Here is a 26,107-nt window from a genome sequence, read left to right on the forward strand (position 1 = left end):
CAAGGAACACAAAATTCTTTTGCTAATAACGTTCAGTCTCAAGCTAATTATAATAGCCTCTTATTTTGTCCAAGTTACTATTGTACCATTTTCGACATAGATTTGTATAGGCTCTTACAACTATAGACAGGTAAGTACTAAATAAATGCTTTAACGTAAAAAAAAACACGTGATTACTCAGACTCGTAGTGGTATTAATATTAACAAACAGTGCTTGTATCTATAGTACACCACTGAAATTGGTGTTTACTTATTGTCTATTCCATTTCCAATCAACTATTTTCACTTAGAATAAGTGCTTTATTTTTCAGTTAACTAATTGACCGATAATTAATTAATCATTTCATTATTCTTTCTGAATTAAATAATATTGATTTATAAATTGGAATCTACATTTACTCGTATGTTTATTCTCATATTACATTTCTTTATGGCTTATTTCCACGTTGCGACATTTACGTCACTTGCAGTATATCTTTATTCCTTATATTTATAAAATTAGCATTGAATGTTATTATCAAGATATAGTTAATGCACTTAAGTGTATATTATCTCATTTTGCTCTAACCGTCAAATCAAACTTAAGATTATTGGGTTATAAATGCATATTTTAACATATTCCGATTTATATATCTGCATGAATGTATACCACAAAAATATATTTATTTACGTACTTTTCATTATTTTGAAGCTATTTTTATGTGTATGATTTTGACATGACTTTGACATGGGTTATAAGATAATATCTGGTAATATCTTCTTAAGACGAAGAATGGTAACAGACCAATTAGTAAAAAAAATTGGTAACGGTAATCTTTCAAAATGGTAATGAAGTTCAAACACCTATCTTAATTGCATGTCGGTAAAATTAAGCATAATACACTTATAAACTCGTTAATTAATTCTATTCTAAACTAAATAAATAAAGCGTTTGACACTCGACTAAATAAACACTTCACTTTGGTTTGTATTAGACTATACTTACATTTTACTTAATATACTTGGGCACTGCAAAACATAGGATTTTTATAAGTACTTTTTACACATTATTATCACGATACCAAAGGACGGACTGTTCTTTTTTAAACATTAGATAATATAATACGGTGTATAATGATAAATACAAAAAATATTTTAAGAACTTTCCTATTTATTGAATTGGGTAAATCCTTTAACGGTGTATAAACAAACACATGACGGCTTAAAGGCATCGCTTAAGGCACTATAAAGGTAACGGTAATTGCTAATTATTTATGCATCAACATACGTACGCACCTTTTGATTTTCAGTAACTTTCAAATATCGTTGCTATTTTACTAGTGGGAAGTATTATTTGAAAATATAATTTACATCCATCATAATTAATACCATTAGGAAAATTCACAATCGCTCGTCCAGATGGAGTCCATTCACTTGGAACATTTAAATCTTTGGCTACTTTCGTAAGCTTTTTAATTCAAACTAACTAGTCAATATTATTCATACAATTCCATACAATCGTTACTACAGTTAGATAAGTTACCTACATAAACACAAACAAATTGTAACACTATAAAATGCTACCTGTTTTTTAATTGCAACAAATATGTGACTATTTTCATATGAACTTAATTATATTAAAACATATCACCATTTAGCTCTTGACTGATGTCACACGTTGGTTTCTTTATATTTTTTATTGAAAGTTGTCTTGTTGTTTAATTAGTGATAAGTGGTGTAAGTGGCGTTGCAGGTTCGTCGTAATATCTATAGCGTTGGGGTGGTAGCGACACAGTAGCAGGAGCCTCAGGTACATTGGAGTGTTGCGAGTCTCTATGTCGGCGCAGATCTACTTTCCGTTGGAACGCCTTGTCACATAATCCGCAAGAAAACGGCTTGTATCCGGTGTGTTTGCGCATATGTGTGATTAGATTTGAGCTCTGACTGAATGCTTTTGAACACACGACGCATTTATGCGGCTTCTCTCCTGCAACAATGTTCATTTGTAAAATAAATAGGTAAATATTACTTTATTTTTAACGTTAATATAAATAGAGTAAAACAAAGTCTCTATTTGCATCCGTTTGTTCTTCTTTTAAGTTACATTTGAAATTGAATAATTAATACTTTTAAATTATATTGGAATAAATAAAATTTGATATGGGTTTCATTTAGAGGTACAATTTAAACTCGAGCAAAACCAGGGCGAGTTGCTTGTTAAAAATTTCGTCTTCTCCATTATAACATGTATTTTGTAGTATACATATAATTAATTAAATTTCCAATTAAAAATTAAAAGAGATTCACAATTGGAAAAGAGATTGCGTATCACAAAAAGTACAATCGTACTGAAAAGTGTTAAAAATAGACACGCACTTACGTAGCACTTCGTAGTACTCATAGCTAGAATTGTTATTTGTAGTTACGAACAATAACATTATTGATATTTCAACTTTAAAGTAATGCCGTTATCATATATTACGAGTTTTCATTTAAAATCTCTTACTATGCTGTTGGTGAACGCTGGCCTTAAATCGTCAATAAATAAGTAGTTCCTAGCGTAATGTCAATTTCATTTGTAATTAATTCATAAATCAACGTAATACGTATCGTGTGTAGGTACATACATATCGTTAAGTAATTAAACTTCTTACTCACCTATACTTGGACGACGATACTTGTCATAATCATCTACTATTTATTATTTATCGCGTCGTTCCGAACTGATTTAATATGCAGTATCGTCTACAGACAAGTATTTACTAACTTTAGCGATAATTGGCCGTCTTGTTCGATAATATCAATTATAATATGTTAGATAGTGGAATAGACAATAGTTACCTTATTACTTTAATGTTTATAAAATTTTAACATGATAATAAAAAGAATACTATGAAAAAAGAATATGATAATGTGATTTTATTGATAGAACAAGATTTATGTAGAGTTTTTGTTAAGTCTCGATCGTAGTGGACGTGAAGGCCTGCGGAGGCTGCGCGGCTAATTGCAGGCCAAGCCGCATTTTGGAATATTGATGATGAGGCATTTATCGGGAGGACGAGTGCCATGTAAGGCTGCTGTAAATCATTCGGAACAGCGTGGAGACGTGACGAGATGTCTCCGGCCACGACAAATATGTCCGCACATTTTTTAGCTGTTTAATTCGTCTTGTTGAGCTAACTGGAAGTGGGTGGAAAAAAGCTACTTTTATTTTGCGCGCAATCGTTTCTTACTAGACCTTTTTTAAGTAGATATAAGGAGTACGAGCAGATCGACTGTAAATTATATAAAATTATATTCAATTTCATGTACATTGGCGAAGATAGATACTTAAATAGGTGTTATATGTTCAATAAATATAGGTATTTATATGAATGTAGGAAAGCAGTAGGTTTATTTTTTATACTCTTGTAATACACAGATTAGTTGAAACATAAAAAAAATTCTAGTAAAATCTCCGAAACTTGAAACAGGAGCCAATATAGGTTACAGCTCAGCATTATACGGGAACTTAAGGTACTGGCTAGCTAAGCCCATAGATACTAGTTTCTTTATACAAATCTAAAAGAAATTAATGTAGAGACTCGTATATCGTTATGCATTTGGTGCAATAAAAAGTTAAATAAATAATTAAAGTAGAAATAAAAAAAGAAATCGAACTTTAAGTGAGTATACTGGAATATTTATATTATTATTTTAGATATTTTCTAGTATTATAGTAAAATTTTACATTATACCGCCCTTCCCCCATCCTACTGTTGAGAATTAAAATTAACGCTTATTGCTTTTTATTTTCAGGATGTTGTAAGGAAAAGCAAACTAGAAATATTAGTGTCTTGTTCCGATGAAATACTCGTAAATATTTGTATTCTCTATATGTAGGTTACTTTGTTGTACGTGATGTCAGGATACCACACAATGGCTCCCATAGAATACCATATCGCTGTGGGAATTTAATTTCCACAGCATATGCTAAATGGCGGTCTTGTTGGCAACAAATAATATAAAATACATAGTAAGTAGATATTTATTGCCAACAATTATTTTTCTAATGTATAGAAAGACATAAAGATATTATAATGCGAATACTAGCAACGTTAAGTAAGAAATCATGAATCTCTACAATCTTTTCTAAAAAAAGGGACTTAAAAAATTTAAAGAATTTTTGTATTTATGTAGCAACTATAATTATTTATTTATTTTTTTTATTTTGAAAGTATAGTTTGTAGGTACTGATACATAATTATTATTTGTGGGTAAATATGCGAAATAGAGATCCATAGTAGGTAGCGTAAGCATCAGGCATATAGAGCCAGGCGCCGTGCATGTTTTTTGCTTATTGTAAATTCATTAACGCTTGGAGGACCGGCTACGATTTGCCGTCCAAAAGGTTGCACGGCTGATAACATTTAAATGTTTAATTCCAATGAGATGGTATTCTCTGATGTACCGCGATTTCTTTCATTGAGCAAATACGACATCCATATTATAATGAACACGTTTTAAATGATACACTTGTAGTATTCTTACCCTTAAAATTACCTCTTTTTTTATTTGAATCATATGTGCTTAGTTGCCAAAGTTATAGATTCCAAATAATAATATCGAAAATAATTTTGACAGAGATAGGCAAAATGATTTGTTTAATAGATCATTTTGCATAATAGATTCTATTAGGTATGTTTCTATTTTTATATCCTGTAAAGATTATTGAATGTATATAAAAATAATAATCCATAGATAGGTATTATAAAGTTGCCTGCTATGCCTAAAGTAATATTTATACGTACATCTCCATATAATACAAAGTTCTACGCATATTTACAAAGTTCCCGTATGAATATCTTATATATTTTCTATATTATATTTTATTATTATTATACTATAGTATTAAGTAGAGCATTTTAACAAGTTCAAGAAATGATATTATTTATTTAGCGCATATTTATTAATTCTAATAATATAATATAATATGTGTAAAAGTTTGTAACGATGGATGGAAGTTTGTTACTCTTTCATGCAAAAACTAATAAACAGATTTGAATAAAATTTACTACACGGATAGGTTATATCCTAATTTAACACATAAGATACTTTATGTACTGATTCATGCGGGTGGAGCTGCAGGGTACAGCTAATAAAAAATAAAATGTGAAATCAATCTGTCGCCATAAACTAATTTTTCTATAATACCAATACCTATCTAATCGCCGGGACTGTCGGAACCACACAAACCAAATTGAATGTAGAAAATACACTCCTCGCAAAAATTAAGGGAACATAAAAATTTTTGAAATTTTTGGGTGATTTTCAACAGGCTGTATTTCAGTGAAAAATAATCGTACAGGAAATTTAAAAAAAGGGTTTTGAAGCTTGAAAACTCTAGTTTTCAGATTTTTTAGTGAAAAAATTTTTTGAGCTCCGGTTTCCATGCAATTCTTAAACAAAGCTGAAAATAATTTTTTTCTAAATTTTCTAGGTTTCGTTTTTCACTCTATGGGCATGGAAAAAATTTTTCGAGCTACTCTATTATATAGGTCTCTTAGCGTGTTTATTCAGCTTCAAAAATCGCTTTGGATGGCTCAATTACGACCATTTGTCTCCGAGATATCGAACTTTGAATGCAAAAGCATCCTTTTCCATTCAACTGCTAATATCTCTGGAACTACTGGTCGCACAGCAAGCGGGCGCCGAGTTTCTTTATCTGCATAAAATTTTCTTGATTTTTTTCGATTTTTTTTTATAATGAATTTTTAAAAAACAAAAAATTGAGTAAAAAGTGAAAAACAAATAAAATTATTGATTTTTGAATGGATTAGGGTGAGTTTAAGGGACAAAAACCTTGTTCCCTTATTTTTTCCAAAATTTCAATCAATTGGTCTGGGAAAAACCGTTGAACCGATCGCTCCAGGGATTTAGGGGTTCTTTAAGGAACAATAGACTGTATATAGCTTTCCCGCCCATATTAGCGAAGATACAGCCAAGTAACCAAAAAAGGAGAAAAAGTCACTTTTTTCCACTTTTTTCAATTCAATGTTAGAAGTGGAAAAAAATTTTTTCTTCACTAACTCTTGACTGTGCTTAATTGGAAATTTTATGCAGATAAAGAAACTCGGCGCCCGTTTGCTGTGCGACCAGTAGTTCCAGAGATATTAGCAGTTGAATGGAAAAGGATGCTTTTGCATTCAAAGTTCGATATCTCGGACACAAATGGTCGTAATTGAGCCATCCAAAGCGATTTTTGAAGCTGAATAAACACGCTAAGAGACCTATATAATGGAGTAGCTCGAAAAATTTTTTCCATGCCCATAGAGTGAAAAACGAAACCTAGAAAATTTAGAAAAAAATTATTTTCAGCTTTGTTTAAGAATTGCATGGAAACCGGAGCTCAAAAAATTTTTTCACCAAAAAATCTGAAAACTAGAGTTTTCAAGCTTCAAAACCCTTTTTTTAAATTTCCTGTACGATTATTTTTCACTGAAATACAGCCTGTTGAAAATCACCCAAAAATTTCAAAAATTTTTATGTTCCCTTAATTTTTGCGAGGAGTGTACATATATTTTTTTTTTATCCCTAGAGGCGTAAACCATATGCTGAAAATAAGTAGATTCCTACTTACAATACACACTCACTTAATGTATTTTCAAGGTACCTACACGTAAACTTTTCATCAAATGATAGGTCGCATCGCATTAACACTTATAGAAGTTATATGAAATGACTGTCGTAACAATTTATAACTTTCACACTCGTCCGAAATGGTAGATAATTGCTTTGAAATAGATTGTTTTAAGTAATTGGAGGGGCAGAAATATATACTGGCTATGAATAACTACAGGTTTTTGAGATGGGTTACTACGATGAAGTTCGTTTGTCATTTTATGATACTTCTTTTTCATATTTCATATTTCTCTTAAAACATCTCCAAAGCCTCATATATATATATATATATATATATATATGATATATATATATATATATATATATATATATATATATATATATATATATATATATCTTGAATATATTTTTTTTAAATGAATCGCATTGCACAGAATCTGCGAAGTAATGTTAGCAGGCCATTTTTGAAAAATATAATAATGTAAAAGGGAGTTAAGTTGGAAGACAATAAAAAATGAAAAAATAATACTTGATACGAGCATGTGGAAAGAATGTTCGATAAAAGAATAATGAAACATATACCTATGTGAAAGAACTTAGGTGCCAAAGAGCCTTAGAGTAATCTATTATGGTCAGAAAGACAATATGCTGTCAAAGGAAGGGCAAAAAGCCTTTGGAACTGGAGTATAACAAGTATGAAATTGTGTAAAATAAGAGAGGTATGTACCTAACAATATAAACCATCGGTACTTGGTTTTTGTTGTTTATCCTATAAGGGTGTGAAGATAGATATAAAATTCAACTAACCTGTATGTATGTACGTGTGTTTCTTCATATCAGACTTCTGATGAAAGCGTTTTCCGCAATATTGGCAGGGATATGGCCTGGTGTCCGAGTGGATCAGTAGATGTGTCGATAGAGTGCTGGAACGCTTGAAACATTTGCCACACTGTTTGCACTGGACAAAACAATACAAATATGTACCAATTATATTATACGTAATATAAACCAGAAAAAATAAATATAAAAATTATAAAATTATTTGAAAAAATTAATATTGCGTCTAGTTAATTTTTAATAAAGCATACCGGTATTTAATAATAAAAAATAAAAATCTTGATACGGAATAATATGTAATAAGTATCCAGCACGCATTTGGTCAGTTTGATAATTAGTTTTATTACTTCATTATTTATAAATTGACCTAACAGACATTTTATTCTTTCTTTAAATATTTTAATCTAATAAATATAATTATATATAAAAAAAAAACCGTTTTTCAAGTGATGCGTTAATTAACTTTTCAATGCATTAATTTTTATTAGGTTCAGGATTAAATTGTTATTTATAGAGTTAGATATATTAGAAAATAAATTTATACATATTTTAATTTCTATTTATACCTATTTCTCTTCCACACACGCCAGTGCCACATTTGAACAGAGAATAATTAACGGATAATAAATGTTAATGTATAATTATTGTATGTGACCGACAGCGTCTATCACCTTTCCGCCACAGCTAGCAATAAACTAATAATAGGGTAGTACGAAATCCCTTGTACATTTTTCTTTGATTTTCTTGTAGAATCAAGGCTATGAATTTTTTTCATCGCCTAGTAATTAGACGCTATCAACGGGTTATTATTCTTTTCAACGTGGGGGAATTATATATACATACATACTTTCCATACTAAGTAATTTCAATGTAATAAACTAATTAATATAAAATTCAATACTATAATAATATAAGGCCCATAACTATGTCCATAGTGCAATGGTAGGCACGTTGTTTTGTGTAGTGAGGTAGGTACCGGGTTCGATTTTTAGTGGAAAAATTTGGAACATGAAGTTTTCTGAATCGACTTGGGTCTTGGTTATGCTTTTACAATTCATTTCCTGGTTTGTCATAGCAGAGGATGTTTTAACGAGTAGTATGACTGCGAGGCATTTATTACGTTATTATAATTTCTCAAAAATATTGAGAAATGTTCTTTAGTTTAAAATTTTACGTCTCTACCTAACAGTAGATAGTTATGTAGTTAGATACAGACCAAACTGATGCTTCAATATTTAAAACAATCACATAATATTGTACAGCTATGTCGTATGTACATAGCAAACAAATCCACATATACCTATTTACCTTTCACAGTAACAATGTGTAATAGACAAAAGTTTCCGTAGAACAAACTTCGCTTGTACCATGTTATACTTTAGATTTATTTGATCAGATGTTTGTAGTGGAATGTCGTAGTATATTTCTTTTGGAGTTCATGTGAGTAGGTATAAGACTGTAGGTTGTTTTGAATGTAAATTTCATCACATACTTTACATAATTAACAGTCCAAGAAATGTAAATGTAATCAGACACTCTTATTTCTTCGTTAAGCCATAGAATTGTATATCTACGTTACAATAGATAATATTAATATTTTCGACTAGTTTTTTACCTGTAGAATCCCCTATATGTTATCTTTTATTACTATGAAACTTTAGGAAATCCTTTCTTTGTACATGCTATGAGGAGTCTACCTGTAAAATGTTAGCTACCTATTAGCAAACTTCTTAGCAAGTAAGCGGAATCCATTGATTCATTAACCAATTTATGAAACAAATTATTTAGGTACTCGTAAGTATTTACTAATTAATGTAACAATAATTTCTTATATAATAACTACTTTAGTAGATTTATCTTATCATGGCATATTAGTTCTGTAAAGTGGCACGGAATCCTTAAGATTCTTATATTTTTATTACTAATAGTAGTTAAATTGAACAGAATTTATATAACTGAGTCACTTTATGAGTATGCAAGTCATGCAACAAGCGAAATTGATTAAATAATCACCGCACAAGACATACATTCATTAGAAATATAATGTTTTTTAAAAGACTTCTCGCTAACATGGGTGAATCTGTTTGAAACGGCTAGTCTCGTGAATCTATTCAAGACAGCGCAAGTGAAACTGAAGGGGGATATTAGTTACAAATTACAAGGTACATGTATATCAGTATGTAGTGGGGCCAGTCGGGTATGCGGAGTATGGTAATTATTGGTAATCCACGACACAAATCTGCGTAGCGGTCCGCTGTGACAGTTGGCTACGCAGCTGCTCCCACTCGCGCTTCACAAAAACAGCTACTTTTTTGGTCGTCTTTTTATACCGTTGGTTGATGCACTCTTACAAACAACACAGGTGCTAGGGTATGACTGTCCACATATGGTTATCGGTTTATAACTCGTAGGGAGGTGATTTTTTATAATAGCCGGTTATGTTTAAAATATAGTTTTTTTTTTTTTTTATTTATAATACAAGGTTTTAACAGGTAAGCTGCGAATGTATTATTAATAAGAGTAACGAGATTGCAATAGATACTTATTATTTTATGTGCAAATTATATTTAAATGAAAATTATAGATAAATATATTCTCGTATTAGGTGTGTAGTCCCGGCATATAATAGGCGACTCCTTCCTTTCCCGTGGGTGTCGTAAGTGACGACTAAGGAGGCCGAGGGATGGGCAGCAGCGTTCCTCTTAAAACATTTCTACAGCCTATCTGCGGTTGTCAATCCGCTTGCCAAGTATAGCAACTACTGGCAAAATCCCCCCAATAGGGAGGCTTATGTTCGTCAGTGAACAATTAAAGGCTAATCTGATGGAGATGATGATATTCTCGTATGCATATGCAAGACCATTATAAAAATAACGTACTTATGTGTAAAAATATTATCACAATATATATTAATACCTAGAAGTATTATATAATTATAATATAATTAATTATATGTATATGTAGGTGTAATACATATTTGTATATGTAGGTATTATTCGTTTGCTTGGGTACCTCTGTCTCATTCGTGTTTCAACCGTAAAGCAGTTGTGTTTGCATGGCTGTGATTCGGTTTGAAGGGTGGGATATGGCGTGAATTTACAGGGTACAGAGGAATAACACCGGAGTCCTCAGGAATGGCAACGCATGGAGGGTATCATGGGCGAAACAGTATACTCTGTTATGTCCATGGTACTGCTCATGTCTATAGGCGACGGTTACCACTTTCCATCAGGTGGGCCGTTAACTTGTTTGCCACTCTAAGTCTAGTTTAGTCTAGTCTGTATATTGAATATGTTTTAAAGTATAATTGTTAGCCACTTAAGGTTTAAAAAGAGAGAATGCTCTCTTAATTCGATTGTATTTTTTGCGTGTATCTTCCGTGACATCTTCGCCACTTCTGAATCAATTTTGTCAATTTTTAGCTGTTTTTAGCAGAGCAAAATCTTAAATTATTAAATCTAATTTAATGGTTTCTGTTAATATAAAAAATTTGCCTTAGGTCATAGTTAATATAATAAAATTTGTCTTATTTTATGTGCGATATTAAGACATTATCTACTCGTAAAAACAGAAATATTATGAAGCGGACTGATTTATTATTATATTAAAAATACTAGAAATAGAAGATTCTTAAATTAAAGATAATTTAATTTAAAGGATCTAGGATAAAGGATAAAGTAATAGAAAGCAGAATCTATAAAAACGCTATGATAACTTATAAATTTTGTAATATTTTATTTAAATAAAATAACTTTTATAAGTTATCACCATATCAGCCTTTAACTGTTCACTGATGAACACAAGCCTCCCCCTTGGGGATATTTTGCCAGTAGTTGCCATGCTTGGCAGGCGGATTAGCAACCGCAGTTAGGCTTTAAAGACTTTTTAAGAGGGTCGCTACTGCCCATCTTTCGCCCTCCCTTAGTCGTCTCCCACGAGAAAGAAAGGGGTATATAGGCCTATTCTATGCCGGGACCACACGGCTATAATTAGTATCTATATCTAACTAGAGTATCTCATATATTATATCCAGTAATAAAAAACAGGATTTTCTATTTATATGTACATAAAAAAAAATTCTAGTATTTTTCTACAAAAGGCTTACAGGATGTCGATACATCGAAAGAACGTAATGCCCATTTATAAATTGATGATAAAGTGTGGAAATATCGAGCGGCGCTGCAACATTTTTATCATCGTATGACACAAGGTAATTATTCGTCCAATTATAAAACGCCGCACCGTGATATTAAAAGTCGGAATTTTGATTAAAACCGATGCGGATTTTTATAATGGCACCGTAGAAAAAACGAAAATACAAAAATGGCGAGAAGACGACCAAGGAGGCTATGTGAGTGGTAAGCCGCGTGGCCGAGCCGGGGACGCGCGACGGGCCGCGGGACTCGTTCCGATATACCTGTACTTATTAAGACAGGGGCAGTTTTTGCTATTTGATTTGTTAAAGAGACTAAAACAGTTATACTGGTTTGCTATTTTTGAACGGAAACTGTACAGTTACACTATACTCAAAGGATGTCGCTGTTCACTTGCATACTACATCGATATAGTTTTTTTAGCTTGAAGTCAATAGCTTGGAGTAGTGTTCGTTTATATATTTAAATAACATTTACCTGGAAAGATTTTTCATTTCTATTTTCATTCTTGACAAGCATTGAGAAGTTGATGTCTCCCGAAGATGGAGGAGGCATTGGATAAGTGTGATGTGCAGGAGCTGATGGGCATCGCAGTGGTTCGGTATTAGAATCATTTTCGTCTACATCGGGAGTGCTACGGCATCTCTTTACGAGTTCCAAGGGCGTATCTGCCTCTTCGAGACTTAGTTCCAGCGCCCATCGGGATGGCGGCGATTCGCCTTCAACCTCCACCTGTTCACGCTCACATGCGCTGCCAGGCGACCATATTTGTCGATTCTTAGTCGATAAATTCAACGGCAGCTCTTCCTCGTCATCTGAAAACAAACACTCGTGTACTTACATAGACCCACCGTTGTGACCGTTCTTCACGCTTTTAAATTTAAAGACGGTCGAGTCAAATGAGACGCATGTGGAATGCCTTATGAAATCTGTACAGCTGTAACGATGTTTCGCGACGGTTACGTCAATGTTTACTTAAACACATTGTAGTTCCCAAACTACAACTTTGTTTTTGAATTTAAATAAGTCTTTTAAAAACTTCAAATAGAAAATCTATTAATTAATAAGTACATTTCTTAAATGATTTCGATACACTAAAATATCGAAACTTCGCTTTTTGTAGAAACTATACGATGAATACACGTATTTATGTGCCTTATTTAGCTTAGATTACTTTTAAACCCAAAACGATGATAGTGACTGAAAGGTCGATGGACCGCTTTTTAGGTCAAAGGGTCCGAATTTGTCGTTAAAATGTATTTAAAATTAAAAGGCAAATTAGTCATTAAAATTATGTCCGTCTTCTTATTGGTCTTTTGTCTAAGTCCTTTTGTTTTGTCCCAAGCTGTCAGTTTTTAATTGTAGAATGTCTTAGCGGCCAGCGAGAAAATCGGTCAAAGAGGCCGCAACAGTTTCTTACTAAAATATAAAATTATTATAAGAGAAATAACTATTGTATCGATTTGCAGTAGGTAAGACAATAATTAAATCATTTCAATAATAATAAAATTAAATAGCAGAAGAATGGTAAAATTATTTATTTTATCGGTACACTCTTTAATTATGAATTCTACAAAACTATTATTTAAAATATACACAGGTGCCAATATAGGTATTATTTTGCTCAATTTAATGTTTACTTAGTTTATACCTAACTATAAGAACTTCTAAACATTTTTCGCAATTAAATATCTAACACAAAAAATACGAGTATAATGGTATATCAAAATTTCATGTATTAAACTTTTAGATGGATTACAGAAATTATACAAATAAATTTTTTTATAAAAGTATTTTACATAGGTAATTAATAAAACTTTGCGATAAATTATTACGCTGTTTGTACCTAACGTCGGTATTATTGTATTATTGGACCCCCGATTTAATGCTGTGCTTCTGTTGTTATCGTACAGTAACCGGTACAAAATGTAAAAGGAATACGTAATTGAACGTTTTAATTTGAATGTGACACCTATGAAATTGCTGTTTAGTTTCTTGGTCGTAGAAAACACATAAGTTTACTTGGTACATAGAGGTAAACGACATGCAAACGACGGCATATCACCGCCACAAGTTATTAATCGGTAACATGCGCCGATAGCTATTCTAATGAGGATCGGTGAGGAGAAATAAGCCGTAAGGAGGGCGAGGCAAAATGAAGTGTCGCAGTAACGGAAACGCAATTTGCATATTTTAGGATTTTTAAAACCTGTTGTAATCATTGTATTCTACAATTCAATTTATATACCTATTAATTTAAATGTGTTAATTGTTTAGAAGATTTATCGTTTACACGAGGGGTCTTAGATTATGAATTTAAATTATATGGTTGGCTTGTGTCATGTATAGGTACATAATAGATATTATTTAGTTTTTCTAGGACAATGAAAAATTTTGAATTATAAATATATTTACTAGAAAGAAACTTTATACAAAAGTCATTTCTTTGTATACCTAGGTACTTCTCTTTCATTCGTGCTTCTGCCGCTAAGAAGCTATAGAATTGAAATATAGAGCAGAGAAGCATAACATCATAGGAATGACTACATATGAACGATACTGAAATATCCATGCTGTTACTCATTTCTGTAGATGGTAGTTACTACTTTTATCTGGTAGGCCGTCATCTGGTACGTCATTAAATATTAATAAAAAACAAGTTTGAAAATTGATAAGGCGCGTGCACAATAGAAGGCTATGCCACCTACTTGTAATACTATTTAATAATAAAAATCGCAATCATTGTTGTGTGATCATAAATATTTATTATTTTTATAAAAAAAAATCATTAAAAATATAAAGGCATCTTCAAACTGTTTACTAACTTGTTTTTTAATTATTATTTATACAAATATCTTATCTATAGATACAATGTATTATGTTATCTATGGTTATATTTTCACGTTGTGTTGTATATCAAAAACGCAGAAAAAATATTAATAATCTAAGTAATATAGGTATTAAGAATAAAATATTGGATTTGTTATTATAACGTTACTTTTAAGTAAAATGACCGAATAAATTATTAAGTCAACCTTTCTTAAGTGCATCTGGTAATGTAAGTAACGTACCATCTCTCGGAGGAGTCTGCCTGGCGTGATCGAATGGAGCACTCGGGAATTGAGGTGAACCACGTGGTAGAAGCAGAGGCCATACACCGGCGCTGCCATACAGTGCACCCAAACTGCTGCAATACATCAGTGCACCTAAACCTAAACAATAAAAAAGAAATTGTTTATATTTGTTTAAATATAAATCACAATAATAAATGAATTACAAAATCTACTTATTATAATGTGTTTTGTTTATAGTGCAGTAGGTACCTTAAACAGTAAATGGTAATTAAAAACAAAATAAATAAAATTAAAATTAATTTATAGAAATTAGGAATACCATTATAGGTTTAGCCTAACATACATTAAAGGTTTATCTTTATACGTAACAAAACATATATCCTTTTATTCATAAAAACTAAAACATCTTACAAACCTATTTTAACTATTGGATTGTTTTGTTACTGTCTTTCAAATTGAAAAAATAGTGCAAAAGAGAAGGACGTTTGACAATTGAAAGTTTCATGTATATTACATTACATTACTTTTATTAAAAAAAAAGGCGATAGTTTGTAACTCGTTTCACACAATTATATTACAGATGTGTTCACTTTTTATTTATATTTAAATAGATGCCTGTAAGGTACATTGCAGTCGTATTACTGATACGTTAATAACCGACATTGTTAGAGTTTGATGAAGATTGGAATTCCTCTTTATAAGTGGGAACATTATATAGTTTAATAAATATACTAGCGATTCGCTCCGGATTCGCATGGGTGGATAAAATATAATATGTAGTTTATGTTACTTGCTAATAATGTAGCTTACTGTAGGTGAAAGAATTTTAAAATCTGTTGAGTAGTTTTTGTTTATTAGATATATATGTTACATATACAAATAAATAAAAAACAAATTTTTCCTCTTTATAATTTTAATATAGATAGTATTAAAATTATGAAACTTTATACACGGCCTCATACTAAACCGATCAGGTCTTAAAATGTAGTTAAATTAAAATCTGTGGAAGTAGAAAAAGTGTATTCTAACTTATAAATATACATTTAATTACATTACTACACCGGCAATAGGTATTATCTACGTATTAAAACAGAAACGTTTAAGATGTGGTCAGCAATTAGATCTATCAAATATTTATAAGTTTGTTTACACACTGGATACAATAGGGTACATTAATATTTAAATTAAGTATCTACATAACAAGGAAATTAGCTACCATGTTCTTTAAAACATAGTAGACAAATATGTTTGAGGTAAACAAAAGAAATAAGACGTAATAATCATAAGACTGAAATTTTAGCTACTTGTATGCTAATTTGATGACTATGCCAGGGGGAAAGGGATTGTTAGTAATGCGGGCTACCAGTTCCATTGCTAGCAATATACCCTTTCAGGTCGACCTCCACGTGGTTTCCCCTGGACACCATTGTGCTGAATTCCAGATGTATTTATCACGATGGGCTAACTAACCTGCCTTTTCATTATCCAACTATCATCCCTCACTGGTGCCCCGCCAGCGTATACCGTTAGCACACACGGAATTATCATTCTATTATCATCCATTAAAAAAAACTTTATGACTATCAACGGTTCTGTAGATATTAGGTATACAATTATTAAAGTAAAATTGATTTTATCTTAAAGTTACATGAATTGGCGCAAAATGAGATCCCCATTTCAGTTCTCGGCCTGCTCAATTTTACTCATTACACATTTTTACTATTATAATGGGCGTGATAATTTCATTCAAACTTTTAGTTCAGCCATAGCTATATTTCAATATAAAGACGACTTATAATTGTGAAATTAAGGGTGAATTTTCAATTTAGTTATATCTACATAATTGTAAATATGTCAATTGTAAATATGTCGAAAGAAGTCAGCTGTTACAAATGCCTCTGATCCATTTATTATGTAAGGCGTATGTTACGTGGAGTGGTCAATAAACGACTGAAATAATGAGGATTTACCACCGTAAATTGCACTATGTAAACTAGTTCTTTAAAAATAATTTTATACTTACGTATTAGTACCACTTACCATATTGTTTAAGTGTTCTGCCAGCAATTTCAATGTCCCCTAATTGTAAAAGATCCAAGCGGTGGTGCGCTAAAGAGTCCGGTGAGTGTGGAGGTGATCGTAAGGACGCAGGAGAATGTGGGGAAACGCTGCGCTCTGGTGATGGGAAACGGTGGGCTGGAGACGGCGATGATGGTTGGAACTGCTCTGCCAGGCGTGAGAGCAACACGTGACGTGACATCCTGTAAATATAATAAAGTTTAAGATGTATGCTTCAAAACGAAGTATAGCAATGCCGCAATTATCTGTCAATTTAAAAGAAAATTGAACATTATTAAATTATAATAACTGCATTGTTAACTTAATAAGAATATTATTTCATGATTGTCAGTGAAAATTTGGATATTAATAGTAGGAATGTATTCCAAAGCAAAATATGAGGTAGGTGCAAAGTTTGTAATGGTAAAACAATATACAATGCATTCTATAATTAATGTTTTAGTTCGCTAACAAAATGCTTTTAAAATAATAAATCAAAATCTTTATTTTTTTTTAAATTGACAGTCTATTGCAATGTTGTCACGCTTGGGTTAACAAAAGTTATAAATTCAATTAAGATTTATTTCAAAATACATCGAATATTTTACATTACTATAATTAATATGACAAAGTCGCAGCAAGTAAGTAGTACCTACTTACTATATAATTTAAATAGCTTAGTTTCAAATACGTTTGGAAATAGTTACCGGGGTAATGAGTTTCCACAAAATAATTTATGTAAGTATAAATTGTAAATTTCCTCAGGAAATATGCATGAATGCATATAGTATCCTATTTAATAACTTACTATCTACTTTCATTTAAACAATTATTATGATTTCATAAGATTCGAAAAGTGGCTATATCATCATAATTTTACGTGACTAACACCATTATCGGACTTTCGACCATTTGTTGACAACATTCGCCCTGATTAATCTGACTCGTAGTCGCTGACAGCAAATCGTATTTAAAGCTCAATCAAACAAATGAAGAATCAGAATAATGGAGGCAGGCGACAGGTAGCGCGGCGCCCGCTGCGTGTGCGCATTAATAATTCACGTGCCGAGTAAAACAATCTTCATTAAGTGCGCTAATACATATTACATATTTACGGTGTGACGCCACTAACGCATAGATACTAATCCATGTGAAAGGCGATTTCATAGAAATATAGGCACCTACACAAGGGCATACATTAATCTTCATTATTTTATATCCACTTTGATTGTCACGCTTCATCATAAGTAATGAACTATAAGAATGATTTGCTGTATTTTATAATTACCTGCAATGATGTTACTGATATTACGATTTGATATGCATCTAACGAATTGCGAGCTTACCCCTGATAATTATGTTCTAAGTTTATTGCTGAAAATAAAATTGTACGTATAATATAGGTATAAACTTTGCTATTTTATTTGCCTATCTGCTGTAGATATGTGTAAAATTTAAAAATGAAAATAATTTAGTTTTTTGTTCTTCAGTAATAGTAAGTATTTATAATTTTTTTAAAAACCTAGAACTTTATAATAAATTTTACGATGAAGATATTAGAATACGGTAACTAGGATATTGATTTTGTCTATTTTAGATACTGAATAAACGCAAAGCAACAAGGATTAAGATAACTAGAAAAAATATCATAAAGTTCTGCTGATGGCTAAAATATTTCGGATATTTAATTTAGTCATAGCTCACATAATTTATATTGGGTGTTGGAATAGATACATATTTCACTTTTATTCGATTTATGTCTGAGTAATTAATTTTAATATTTCAATCTAGTAATGTATCCTGTAGGACAATAAAACATCAAAATTCATGCAAGTAAAGTGGTGGACATTATTAATAAGCAATATAAGTAAGCCGTTTGGTCTCGATATAGAATGGGCGACCCTTTCCTTTGCCGTGAGTGCCGTAATAGGCGACTAGGGGAACTTAATGGTGCTACAGGCTTCAGTGTTCCTCTTAACATACCAGCAAAACCTAACTGCGTTTACGAACCTGCCAAGCATGACAACTGGCAAACCCCCCAATAGGGGGTATTTTTAATTGATGATAATGGAATGGTTACCCTATCTGCGCTAACGGTATACACTGACGGGATACCAGTGAGGGGTGATAGGCGAGAATGAAAAGGAAGGTCAGTTAGCCCATCGTGATGAATACACCAGGAATTCAGCACGATGGTTTCCAGGGGGGACCACGTGAAAGTCGACTAGCAATGGGACTGATAGTCCGCATTACTAACAATCCCTTCCCCCTCCCTCCCCAATAGGGGGAGGCCTAAGTTCGCAGTGAACAATTAACGGCTGGTACGATGACTATGATGTAAAATCATAAATGTACTTGTAACTTTTCAGAAGTAATAATAAATGGTCGCAATCCCAAGAATTAGTTACTAGATAAAGTAATTTTATTCAAACCATTATTGTTAATTGAATAACGAGTTAACTTGAGAGGGGTTGTGTGTCGCAATTTCTTGTTTCAATAACGCAAGTATTTATTAGATGTCGACCAGTAATTACCTGTGTTACAAATGCCATTTACCACTTACTTTTTCTATACTGACACAATGGGAACATTTGCAAGTGTTAAGAAAATCAATCACCGCAAATACTCATTGTTATTATATAGTTATCTTTTTTTTATACCATGAAAGTGGCAAACAACCCTTTTGATAGTAAACGGTCACTGTAGTCTATAGACGTCTGAAATACTAAGGTGCACCCTTAGTGTTTTGACCCTAATGATCTGACCTTAATGTACTGTAGTCTCTAAGGATATTTTTTTTTCTTTTTATTTATACAACTTAGAATGGCAAACAAGCTGACGGCCCACCTGATGGAAAGTGGTAACCGTCGCCTATAAACATGAGCAGTGCCATGGACATAACAGAGTGTACTGTTTCGCCCATGATACCCCCCATGCGTTGCCATTCTTGAAGACTCATTAATTATTAATAAATACTCACTTATTAATAATGCATATAAATAGAGTGAAATTAAAACAAGGTACATCTAGTAGATAAGTAAATGGCACGATGAGAAAAATGAAGATGTTGTTGCAATCATTTATATCATATTTTATTTATACTTATTTATTGTGTGTTTTTTTTTAATTGTTAATATGCTTTTTCTCTCTGTCTTGACTCTTTTGTACTTCTGTCGTTATTTTATTACAATTATTTTCCCTTTTATCCATTGTTTTATTATACTCGTACAAAACCATTACCTACTCACACTAATTACTAAAATACAGTTCATAGTATCGTCCATAAAAATACTGGTAATAACTTGGTTACGTATTAGAAAGAAATTTGGTAAATTAACAATTGATAAATATACATAGTTATATATATATTTATATAGGCGAAGTATTAGCAACATAGCAAAAGGTATGTATATTAATTTTAAGATCATCGCGTTCCACAGTTCAAGACTTTTTATCAACATCACGATTACATACTTTGCTGTCTCCCTGATTCTTATTACATTTTTTTATTCTTTTTTTAATAATAATGTTAGTTACATATAATACCTACTACCTCCTGTTTTCTTCCGTACTTGTGCCGGTTTTTACCCGACTATTAAAAAAGATAATATTCTTCAGTATGTACTTGTATGTTCAAAACTTGAGTACAATGTGTAACTTAATGGGGTTCATGGATTTTTATAAATGGGGTATAATTAAATTAGTTTAGTTTTAATTGAGAGAGTACACTACGCTACATGATGAAAATATAGGTAATTCATATAAACATAAGAGTGCTTTAACGGCCTAAGATGACAAATGTGCATGGTGTTAGTCGGTTATGCAAGGACTTTAACGACAATTGTTATCATTAACTGTTGAGTTTCTTGTGGGCTCTTCTCAACAGATAACAACCTTCCAAACCCTACAATATATTAAAAAAAAATACGATTTAAAATTGCTTGTAAAGTAAGCCTATTCGAATAAAGATGATTTAAATTTAAATTTGATGGCATAGAATGTAGGATGACACAGGCTACTTGAAGTCGTGGCTAATAATTAGTAAGAAATATGATAACCATAGACCATCGAAAACTCATTTTACAATTGCGTGTTTTGTAATACTATTACTTGTTTATTGTTGCAATTATATTCCTTAATAATGAATATTTACTAGAAGGCTTGATAATAGTGTTGAAAAATAATTGAATACATCTTTACACTAGTTTCAAGAGTTTCTCCAAACAAACACGGTAGTTGTTGTCACAACTGGTTTTGTTAAGTACCTACGGAAATCATTGTAGTGATTGTTCAAAATAAGTTTTCATAATGCTCGGTTGTTTGGTAGATACCTACTTAATAGTGATAATATATAGAAGTGAAATTTATATAAATAAAAATTAAAGTTATTTTTCTAATTATTTACCAGTCAGAACATAAATATCAATCTACATACAATATACATAGCTAATATAGCAATAACAAATAAAATAGATATATCAAATAATATCCAAAGATTATAAATATTATTTTATATACACTATAAATATTATTGACAAAAAATATTCATTTAATAGCATTTCGCCGCCCCGGAGAATAAAATAGTAGTTGAAAAACTTATTTATTTTTTATTTAATTAAACTTTATTGTACACATTAATATCACATAAAACATATGACAGAGACAAGCAAATGTACAAAGACGAGATTAACTGTAAAAAAGTTCTCTTCCAGCAAACTCAAAGTGGTAAGGAGCATCAATGTCAGCGAGTAGAGCGGTGTACAATATTGTATCAATTTTCAAACAAGAAGAACTGGACAAACTTCAGTATGTACATAACTAATTATATCGTACTTAATGGTATATATATATAGATACATATATACATAGACATAAATATGTACCTACTTATGATTGCTTATTCAGTGACATACTTTAATTAAGTAAGAAAGATTCTCTAAATTTATTAATGACAGTGATAACTAATGTATAACTATACAATAATATTTTATGTATAGTTAGAAAAAAAACACCGTGAAACGCACAAATTTTCTGAAGATAGCATTTTTTGTGAAAACCATAATCATTATAACTATAGGTATACCAATAATTCATGAATTTTAAGTTTTATATGAACAATTTTTTTTTACACATGATATGTCAATTATTACATTTTTAATTAAAAGGCTAATGCCTTTTTCAAAGATATCAATTAAAAATATTAAATAATGTTTGTCTCTCTTAATTACATAATTATTAACAATAACCTGTATATTCTATATATAATGGTGATGATATTTCTACAGAAAATTATGCCAAAATTATTTACTAAATATAAAAACTAATTTATTCATAAAAAAACGTTAACTTACATTAGGCGGGAAATCGGCGAAGGCTCTTAGATCACTCACTGCTCCATACACTTAATATTTATTTACTTTAAATTGTACAATTGTTAATACGAATCAGTTCCAAATGCACGATAAATAAGTCTTCATATTTATTTATGGGATAATTTAAGTCATGAAAACCTTATCGAAAAGCTGTAACTCGCGCGTGTCGGGAGGTTGTATGGGAGGGATGGTGGACGATATTGCAGTGCGCACTGTGCGTCGCGGCCGGCGCCTGGCACCTGACTGAAACAAACGAGGCTCGCGCGCCACGACCTACCCGACTGTTCATCCACAGTAACGTTCTTTTTTTTCAAAACTCTGCTAACAAAAAAGAGTAGCAGGTCGGGTGGAGGCTGCGCAATAAAGAAATGATTTGATGAAGCGGCCACTTGACAGGTGGCTCGCGTCGCATCCTCGCATACACCAGTTAATTGTCGGTTGCACTTACGTTGACGGCGCGGAGGACTCGCTGAAAAATTGCTTTCAAGTATTAATGCCCACAAATAAGCGGTTGCTGTCTGTGTGACATTAAACTTCAGTGGTATTATATAGGGACGGTGTTTGTCGTAGATGGACCGGTATATCGGTGTTAAGATTAAACAGTACGTAAATAAGAATACATACAGATTTGTATGAAGCCAGTTATAAGATTAGAGAAAATCGAGAAGGGATCACGTAGCTTAGATTTCCTACAACGGTGCGCTCCGCCCATTGCGCGCCATTGGCTGCTGGTTAGCGCTGGGCGTGGCGTTGCTTAGATGTCTTTACTTAGAACTGTTTTCATGAAATCTCTTTCAATCACTGAACGGTTTTCTGGTACGATATATCCTTACTTAGTTATTGTATATAAATAGGTAATGAAGGTGTATGCCTTCTGGTAATTACGTATTCACGCAAGGACGTTACGTCTAAATTGTAATTGTTTTAATAAGAAATTATGTTCCAAATTTCAAGCTATAAATGAGTTTTCTATATTTTACTCGATAATGATTTTTACCTCGTACAATGCACACTTATATTGATGACTTTGATATGATGATTTCTGTTTGTGTAGGCCTTGTATTTGCAAAATGTGTTTATTTACTCTTATGAATTTTCCCCGTCCGCAGTAGAAGCCTTACTTTGAAGTTGTATTTATATGCGTATAACAATATAAGTACCTGCATCTTAGTTTGATACATATTGACGTCTTAACTGCTCAACTAATCGTTATAACAATACATAGGTACAAGTATTGTATGATCATTTTTTAATCCATTTATGAATATATCCCTTTCACGTAAACGAAGTCATGAGTAATACGGATAAATATTTATTTCATTTACAAATTGATTTTAATAGTTATACACCGCTATTTATTCGTTCTATTTAGCGTAACGGTGGACCGATAGAGAACGATATCAGAGATTGTTTCCGGCCTGTATACATATTTTAATGTGTACAAAAGAATAAATAAATAAAACTAATATCTAATTTTGTGGCAAACCCAGGCAGTGTGTAATCGTCTTGATAGTAGTCAACGACGCGCAACAACATAACAACAATTTCAATTGACGCCAGGACTGAAACAAGTTTAACAACAAACCGCGGCTGCACCTGCAACTGTCGCATCGAAAGTGATAGCGGCACTATCGCTAGCGAATATCTATTTTTAGAATTCCGCAATATGAAGGTGAAAATGGAACATTAACTTGTTTTGTCTGCTTGTCTGTCTCTGGATATTTGTATTATATAAACGTGTAAATCTCATAGCATAAGTAATTTTTTTTTATCCTGGGGAAAATGCATCATGCAGACACACACGCCCGGGGGAGGCGTGTGGGTAGGTACTGCCGGACTCCTACCGGATAAAAACTACCAAGGCAAGCCCTCGCAGCGCTATAGTGTTGGAGTTACGGGAACCCTTTCGTAGGCTACCGAGATCTCCAACGGAGCATAAGTAACCTACACGCAAAGAAGAATGGTAACTAAGAAAGAATGGAAATTTTCTCTTAGTCGGCGATGAATTAAATAAATAATTATTCCAATACAAAAAAAAAAACAAAGCCTTATAAAAAAAAAAAGTTTTAATTCATATATCTAAGGTCTTCTAAGTTCACTTTCATTACATCACAATAATATACACTCTACTTGGCTATTACAATTAAAAAGGAAAAGCTAGGAAAAAATGATATAGGCAGATAATTTCTTAGAAGATAGCTTATTATGTAACGTATTACAGTACAGATACAATACATAATTAATGATTTTTACATAATCCAATAAAATATCAACAATAATTTTAATTATTAATACTCTACATGTCACCTTTACTTATTGTCAAAAAACATATGTCTAAAATAAATACATTGAATGATAAATATATTAAATTGTAAATTATATTATACTTAAATTAAATACCTACACAGTTAAGGTTCATTACTATGGCTCTCGAATTTTTGAACTCTATAGAACGTCTCAATAAATCAATGCTTTATACTTAGAGGAAGTTGATCATCACTTTATAAATTTAAGGGCATTAGATTCCCCATGATCTTGTACAATTAATCATATCTCTTTCCTGAATATGTAAAAACGTTTCAACTATATCACAAGTGAAAATAGCAGCAATGTATCTATCTCATATGATGAAGTAGATGCATAATCCATATTAGTAAATATCAATAGAGACATATATGAATATAACATTACATCAGAAAGCACTCTACTGCACCTAATCAGATAATTCTTTTTTTTTCTTGCGTTTATAATTGTCAAAGCAAGGTATGAAAGTAAATAAAAAATTGTACGGAAAAATGAAAAATAGGTTAATAAATCTTCATATAAAAAAGGTGAGTGAGACAGAGAGCAGTCTCGTTTCTTTTATTAGATTAAAATACCTCAGCGAAGCCGGGATGAGCAGCTAGTAATAGATAAATAGGTACTACAGATCATAAATAACATCAGTTTAAAATAAAAAAATGTACAAAAATAAATCCATTGTCTGCATATATTATTATATATTATATTGTTACCTATTGAATTATAGAACTCTATAAACATACATAAAATGAAAAACTAAAACAATATTGCTTCCTGTTAATAACATTTTTCGCTTGATTAACCGATTGTAATAGCAATCTCGGGAAATTCAATTACGCGGCTAATCTGCTTTGGTTGCAACGTGTTTTGTTACATATGGGAAATGTGTATGGTTTCAGGGGGAAGTGCTTCAGTGAACGTGAGGGTGGTGGCGCGTGCGACACGGGAGAGAGCCGAACACATAACGGCAAGCGCGTGGCGCTGGGCGGCAAACTAGTGCGGGCAGTGGGCCGCGGGCCGCGGGGACAAGTGAGGGCGCCGGGGGCGCGGGTGGCGCGGGGCATGCGTCACGGCCCGTTAGCGCGGATCCTCGGCGCGTGCACATGTCGCCTCGGCACGCGCCCTCGCCACTTTTTATCATTCTTTTTCTGTTATCGTTTTTGTTGGATCCCTTTGTTCGAATTTCGAATTTAAGCCTCCTTTTTGATTTTGGAGCGACTTAATGAAGTCAGATTCGAGATATCGGAGAACTTATTTACGGTTTCCTTACTCTACAGTATTAATAACGGTCAAATCAAGTGAATTTAAAAATACAGCCATTAAACGATTGTATTCCTTCAAACCGGTAATACATTTGTATTTAAATAAATAAAGGACGTATGTAACGGCATTTAAGGGTTTGGGAAGATTTTGATGGGTTCATTGTTTTTGTTGTTCATAACAATTCATATGTATCCCACTACCAAGCACGGATACCAGGTATCACGTTGGTACATGGAATTGTATAGGATTTGATGGCATGTTTTTCTTCTTTTTAATTTTCATTAATCATTATTATTAATTAGAAATAATCAAGAACCATTTAAAATTCACTCTGCTTTAAACATGTAGTTAAATGTCAATATTACATAGAACTGGGTATTATGAATACAGAAGTCTTGTAAAGGAATGGGGAGGAAAGATTCAAAATACTCATAATGAAGCTAAAAGA

The 26,107-nt window shown here is 32.0% G+C and overlaps 1 protein-coding gene across 1 annotated transcript; it reads right to left on the reverse strand.

The window, feature by feature from the left end:
- Positions 1-544: 544 nt before the first annotated feature.
- LOC113516811 (zinc finger protein Xfin-like) lies at positions 545-22,362 on the reverse strand. Its single transcript, XM_052891672.1, has 6 exons — positions 22,075-22,362; positions 16,706-16,926; positions 14,663-14,803; positions 12,069-12,406; positions 7,408-7,558; positions 545-1,966 (listed from the first exon to the last, which is right to left on the reverse strand). Coding segments are annotated over exons 1-6 (1,122 nt in total). The 5' UTR covers positions 22,077-22,362; the 3' UTR covers positions 545-1,697.
- Positions 22,363-26,107: the final 3,745 nt, after the last annotated feature.

The sequence above is a fragment of the Galleria mellonella genome, unplaced genomic scaffold, assembly GCF_026898425.1.
Source record: "Galleria mellonella isolate WM207_F2 unplaced genomic scaffold, CSIRO_AGI_GalMel_v1 utg143, whole genome shotgun sequence".
NCBI lineage: Eukaryota > Metazoa > Arthropoda > Insecta > Lepidoptera > Pyralidae > Galleria > Galleria mellonella.

What these genes read in the sequence shown, in the direction of transcription:
- LOC113516811 (XM_052891672.1), bottom strand. An exon ending in GCAGACTCCTCCGAGAGATG is followed by an intron (nt 12,407 to 14,662) that starts GTACGTTACTTA and finishes GTTTGTTTTCAG; the next exon opens with ATGACGAGGAAGAGCTGCCG. An exon ending in ACACACGTACATACATACAG is followed by an intron (nt 1,967 to 7,407) that starts GTTAGTTGAATT and finishes ACATTGTTGCAG; the next exon opens with GAGAGAAGCCGCATAAATGC.